The 6,519-nt window shown below is 42.7% G+C and overlaps 1 protein-coding gene across 1 annotated transcript in view; it reads left to right on the top strand.

Annotated features, from left to right (window-relative positions):
* The first annotated feature begins 2,916 nt into the window (after positions 1-2,916).
* Positions 2,917-6,519, top strand: part of LOC102418786 (filaggrin-2-like) — a 7,710-nt gene continuing 4,107 nt past the window's right edge. The window contains exons 1-4 of the mRNA XM_023759317.1: positions 2,917-3,054; positions 3,858-4,356; positions 4,661-4,995; positions 5,046-6,042. Coding sequence (XP_023615085.1) covers positions 2,917-3,054; positions 3,858-4,356; positions 4,661-4,995; positions 5,046-6,042 — 1,969 coding nt within the window. The remainder of the gene's footprint in view (positions 3,055-3,857; positions 4,357-4,660; positions 4,996-5,045; positions 6,043-6,519) is intronic.

Below are 6,519 nucleotides of genomic sequence, written 5' to 3'. Positions count from 1 at the left end.
GACTCGCTGGCTATGAGAGCAATGGGTGTAGCTCAGTGGTGTGGCCATTAACATTTTGTGAACACACACTCTAAGTGTTTGCTAAGTCCCAGGCACTGTCCAGCTTTGGGGTGAATGATATGATGGCTCCCCTGAAGGAGTGCCCAGATAGGAACAGATCAACCCCACATATGTGGTATATACCTGGCTAAGTGCAGGGCCCTCATATCAGACCGCATGGGTTTCTATCCTAGAGTGGCCACTTACAAGCTGTGATCTGGGATAAATTATTAAATTTCTCTATGCTTTCATTTCTTTATTTGTAAAATGAGAATGAAAATACTGACTTTACAGAGTTATTGCGAGGGATAAATAGATAAGCATGTAAAACCTTCTAGTCTAGAAGATAGTAGATATTTAAGTAATGATAACTGCTATCTTCATCAGTCATCATCTTCATCATCATCATCATCATCATCATCACACCTGGTGGCAAGGTACAGAAAAGCTGGTTCTTCCTGCCTACTACGGCCTTCTGACTATGTTTGCTTCCCGCAGGTATTATATTTGATATACTTTATGTATATAAGTGGCATTTTCCCAAGCATTCAGGTCCAAAGCTGCCAGACTACCAATGGATAAAAGAAAGCCCCAGAAGAAAGTTCACTCTAAATTTACTCTGAACACATCTGAAAATATTACTTCTGTGTTTAGCCCATTAACTTATACTTTTATAGTCTAGAAAAGAGCCTTCAAAGGGCCAGAGAACATGTTTCTTCTCTTCCTGGTTGACAGAATTCTTTTTACTATTTTTTCATTTTTGTGTGTGTGTTTGCATGGATCTGACACTTCTAAAACAAAGCAAAATTTTTGCATAATAGGCAAATATAATCAAAACACAGAGATAAGCTAATATAAAGGTTAAGAGCAAGGGCATTGTCATAAGGTAGATATAGGTTCAAACCCTGGTTCCTCCACCTATTCTTTGTATGAACTTGGAGATGACTCGTATACTCTGAACCTATTTCTTCATTTGTAAAATGGGGAAAAAATAAATATCTCATAGAAATGTGGTGAAGATTAAATGAGATGATATGTGAAAAGTCTTCGGCATAATATCTTGCACATAGCAAAGTCTCAATAAATGTAAATTATTATTGCAAAAAGACATATTAGGTGAGCCTAATGGCCTACGTTCATTTTCTTTCTTTTTTTTAATCCTCACCCAAGGGTATGCTTTTATTGATTTTTATAGAGAGAAGGGGAAGGGGAGATGAAAGAGAGAGAGAGAGAGAGAGAGAGAGAGAGAGAGAGAGAGAGAGAGAGAGAAACATTGATATAAGAGAGAAACATTGATATAAGAGAGAAACATTGATTGTTTGCCTCAAACCGGAAACCTAGGTATGTGCCCTGACTGGGAATCAAGCCTGAAACCTTTTTGGTGCACCGGATGACTCTCCAACCAACTGAGTCACCTGGCCAGGGCACCTACGTTCATTTTAATTAAATAAGCATTTATTGCATACCTGCCAAGTACCATACAGTTTGCTACCTTTCTCGTGGTATTACATAAAGGGGATGAACTACACGAGTCCTCTAAAACAGAATCTGCTTTTCACAAGTGTGTGGCCCTGAAAAAAAGTGACCTGCAGCATGTCCTCATGTTAGAAGGAGCTTCAGTACCAGCCTTTCTGCAATCATCTCATAGATGAGAATGCAAAGAAGTAGGAAGGTAAACATGGACAGAGGTGGAGTTAGGTTTGATTGGAAATTAATCAGTCCATCCCACAGAGGGCAGCACCCACATGGTTAGCTATATAAGGGCCACTATCCCAATCATTGTCACCCTGCAAGCTTCATCAGGCTTTTTTCCTACTTGTTCCTTTGGTGAACCAGGTAAGAGAAAATTTATCCATCTATATCGATGGATATTTGGTTGGTCATTGTCCACAGCAGAAATCCAAAAATTTGAGCTAAGGCAGAGTTAATATATATTTGGCCTTTCTTTCTTTTTTCTTTTTCTACCGATGTATCTTTTTTTTTCTAATCACTGTCATTTATATTATTCTTTTCTTTTTATTTGCTTATTTGTTTGGCTAGTTTAATTTATTCTGGGACCTTTTTAGAATAAATTTGTCATTGTGGAGAAGAGTAATTCAATGGAAGTTTGTCTTCTTACAGGCCATTCCACACTTTCTTCCTAGTCTTTTCACGTGCCATCTTTTCTGGACTGCCAAGTTCAAATGGGGGGAGGCTGGCACTGTTGTAGAGTCCCTTCCTTGTTCAGTGTCAGTTCCCAGAGCTCCCAGATCAAATTATCTACTAGTCAAATTGCTGCTGCATTTCTGAGCCTTTCTCCCTGATGAATGAATTAGGTCAAGATAGTTCCTAAGCTCTCAGGAGGGCTATCTCAGGCCTCTGGAAAACCAAGAACGCATTAGCTCACTTTGCCCATTTTTTTTTTTATTTTCTGAAGGTCTTAAGGGTCCAGTTTAGCTTTTGGTAGAAGGTCTGTTGCTTTTGACTCTAGAAAATCAGTGAAACTAGCAAGAGAAACTTGGGGAAAATGTCTAGGCGGTTCTAGAAAATTTGGAAACCCACGGACAACACCCAGGACACCAAAGTACGCAAAGTGTAGAGACATTAAGAAAAGAATATATTCATCCAGGCCATGGAGACCTGAGATTTAGTCCCAGTTCAGCCAGTAACATATCCATGACTAATGTTAACAAAGTTATTTTTCACTGTGTTGAAAGGTTTTGTATCATCCTGACCCATATTTATTTTTTGAGGTATTTTAGGTTTTAAAGAGACAAGAGATTTGAAAACTCATGATGACGATTATTAAAATCAGAACTGCCTATAAATTAAAAGGAAAGAAAATTAATGATAGACTCTTTTGTTTTTCTCTTTAGGTTCACTTAAACGTGCAAAAAGATGACCGACCTCTTAAGAAGTGTTGTCACCGTCATTGATATTTTCTACAAATACACCAACAAAGATGGGGAATGTGGCACACTGAGCAAGGATGAGCTAAAGGAACTTCTAGAAAAAGAGTTTCGGCCAATTCTGAAGGTGAGGACCATGTGCTAGGACTAAAGGTTTCTACGGTCTTGTACATTCTCTGTTATATAACCAAATATTAGCTAATATTAGTTCCAGTAGTCTTTGAGAAAACTCTATAAGCAGTACTTTTTTGGGACATCAGAAAGTCTGTTGAGGCAGTGTGTATTTTTAGAAAAGTGACTTGTTGTTTCCTCATTTTCTTGTATATTTCCACCATGTGGACTCTCAGACTTCGTCATGCCTCCCAAGCTTCCCATTCTGAAAGAGCAGAAAATGAAATCTGTACTAAGACATGAATTAGTAAGTTACCCTATCAAATGGGGAAGAAAAACTATAGAAAGAGAAGTCATATACAGGGGCAGCTGACCAAGTAGCCAGGATAACTAAAAACAGAAAACAAAATACATGAGTTTTTTCCATCTACTTGAAAAGGATGCAGCTATTGACTTCGAAAGTATAGATCCCGACATAGAATATATTAGCATATGATGTTTTAAATGTATGCAAAACTAAAACACACCAGTACTGAACTTTGTTTATCCAACTCCTTCCTGTATGCCATATTTGAGTACCTAGTTCTCTAACTTAGGTCCTTGAATTGTATTCTCCTGAGGATTCCAATAGCTTTATTTTTTTTATTACTTCTTCGCACCTGCTGGGTCCTATTAGTCTGCCTTAGCCTAAAGCAATCCTTGATTGGATTAAAATAGTTCATGTCAAATATCTACAATTTCATAGTCCTATCTGAATATTTTAACTGAGTATGTGGGTTAGGCTGATCAAGATTCCTTTGGTGTGTTGCTCATATACAGAACCCAGATAATCCAGACACGGTGGAGGTCATTATGCATATGCTGGATCGAGATCATGACCGAAGACTGGACTTTACTGAGTTTCTTCTGATGGTATTCAAGCTGGCTATGGCCTGCAACAACGTTCTTAACAAAGAATACTGCAAAACTTCAGGGTCAAAGAAGCAGAAGCGTAGTCATGGTCACCAGCACCAAAAGAAAGAAAGTGAAACAGAAGAAGAAGATGAGAATACATCAGAACAGAAATCAGGTCCTAGAAATTCAAGTTGGAGTGAGGGAGAGGAGCATGGTTCTGAGGGCTTGAGGGGAACTGCGAAACATAGACATAGGTCCCACTCCAGAAGTCTGGGAAGGGAAGGTAGTTTGTCTAGCTCAGAGAAACAAGAGGGATTTGAGAAAAGGCGCCATGGGTCTAGCTCTGGCCACTCAGTTAGCCCCTCTAGGGAATCTGGGGAGGAATCTGAATCTGAATCTGGATTTAAGAGCGGGGAAAGGAAAGGTCATGGTGGTCTGTCACATGGATTAGAGGCTATTGCTTCTAGCTCTAAAGGTTCAGGAGATAGTGGGAGACAAAGCTATGCATGTGATTCCATCAACTCAAGTGGGTGTGGAGGAAGACAAAATGTTTCCAGCTCCTGTCAGGCAGGCAGATATGGAGGGCAAGGAAATAAATCTAGCTGTATTCAGTCAGGTTGTCAATCACGAAATAGTGGAGGACAAGGTCAGAGATGCATCTCAAGAGGTCAGTCCTCTGGATATGGCCAATGTAAGCCTCGCTCCTGTAGCCCACCTTCTTGTCATAGAAGAAGACATGGATCCCCGGCATGTTGTCAACCACAGAACTGTTGTCAACCACAGAACTGTGGAAGACAACAGGGAAGAAGATCAAGACAGTCCTCTTGTGGTAGACAATATGGGTCTGGAGCAAGTCAGTCTTCTAATTGTGGTCAACAGGGAAGAAGATCAAGGCAGTCCTCTTGCTGTAGCCAATATGGGTCTGGAGCAAGTCAGTCTTCTAATTGTGGTCAACGGGGAAGAAGATCAAGACAGTCCTCTTGTGGTAGCCAATATGGGTCTGGAGCATGTCAGTCTTCTCATTGTGGTCAACGGGGAAGAAGATCAAGACAGTCCTCCTGTGGTAGCCAATATGGGTCTGGAGCAAGTCAGTCTTCTAATTGTGGTCAACAGGGAAGAAGATCAAGACAGTCCTCTTGTGGTAGACAATATGGGTCTGGAGCAAGTCAGTCTTCTAATTGTGGTCAACACGGGTCTGGCTCAGGACAGTCCTCAGGTTTTGGACAACATGGGTCCAGTTCAGGTCAGACCTCTGGTTATGGCCAACATGGATCTGGCTCAGGTCAGTCCTCTGGTTATGGCCAACATGGATCTGGCTCAGGTCAGTCCTCTGGCTTTGGACAACATGGGTCCAGTTCAGGTCAGTCGTCTGGCCATGGCCAACAAGGATCTGGCTCAGGCCAGTCCTCAGGCTTCAAACAACATGGGTCTAGCTCAGGACAGTCATCTGGTTTTGGAAAACATGGATCTGGCTCAGGTCAGTCCTCAGGCTCTGGAAAACACAGGTCTAGCTCAGGTCAGTCATCTGGCTTTGGACAACACGGGTCTAGCTCTGGTCAGTCATCTGGTTTTGGACAACATGGTTCTGGCTCAGGTCAGTCCTCTGGTTATGGCCAACATGGATCTGGCTCAGGTCAGTCCTCTGGTTATGGCCAACATGGATCTGGCTCAGGTCAGTCCTCTGGTTATGGCCAACATGGATCTGGATCAGGCCAGTCCTCAGGCTTCAAACAACACGGGTCTAGCTCAGGTCAGTCATCTGGCTTCAAACAACATGGGTCTAGCTCAGGACAGTCATCTGGTTCTGGAAAACATGGGTCTGGCTCAGGTCAGTTGTCTGGCCATGGTCAACACGGATCTAGCTCAGGTCAGTCCTCAGGCTTAGGACAAAAGGGATCTGGTTCAGGTCAGTCTTCTGGCTATGGCCAATATGGGTCAGGTTCAACTCAGTCTTCTGGCTTTGACCATCAACAATCAGGTTCAGGACATTCCTCTAGCTCTGGAAAACATAGATCTGGTTCAGGTCAATCTTCTGGCTTTGACCAGCATGGGTCTAAAACAGGCCAATCCAGCTCAGAATATCATAGTGGAAGAAAGAGATCTAGTCACAGTGAGTCCAGTGGCAGTAAAAGGCATTCCGGAGGCTCACAGGGACACTCAGGGTCCAGTCATGGCCAGGCTTACGGACATTCAGGAGACACCTACAAACATGGGCAGGCAGGTCAAGGACATTCCTCACAGTCAGGATCTAGCAAAAGTGGAAGAAGGGGATCTAGTCACAGTGAGGCCAGTGGCAGTAAATGGCATTCTGGAGGCTCACAGGGACACTCAGGGTCCAGTCATGGCCAGGCTTACGGACAGTCAGGAGACACCTACAAACATGGGCAGGCAGGTCAAGGACATTCCTCACAGTCAGGATCTGGCAAAAGTGGAAGAAGGGGATCTAGTCACAGTGAGTCCAGTGGCAGTGAATGGCATTCTGGAGGCTCACAGGGACACTCAGGGTCCAGTCATGGCCAGGCTGGATCTCAGCATGGAGAGTGGGGATCCTCTGGTAGAGGGAGACAGGGAACTACTCATGGACAGT

The sequence above is a fragment of the Myotis lucifugus genome, unplaced genomic scaffold, assembly GCF_000147115.1.
Source record: "Myotis lucifugus unplaced genomic scaffold, Myoluc2.0 scaffold_151, whole genome shotgun sequence".
Taxonomy (NCBI): Eukaryota; Metazoa; Chordata; class Mammalia; order Chiroptera; family Vespertilionidae; genus Myotis; species Myotis lucifugus.
Note: the sequence above shows the minus strand (reverse complement) of the source record. Positions and strands in the feature narration are given on the sequence as shown.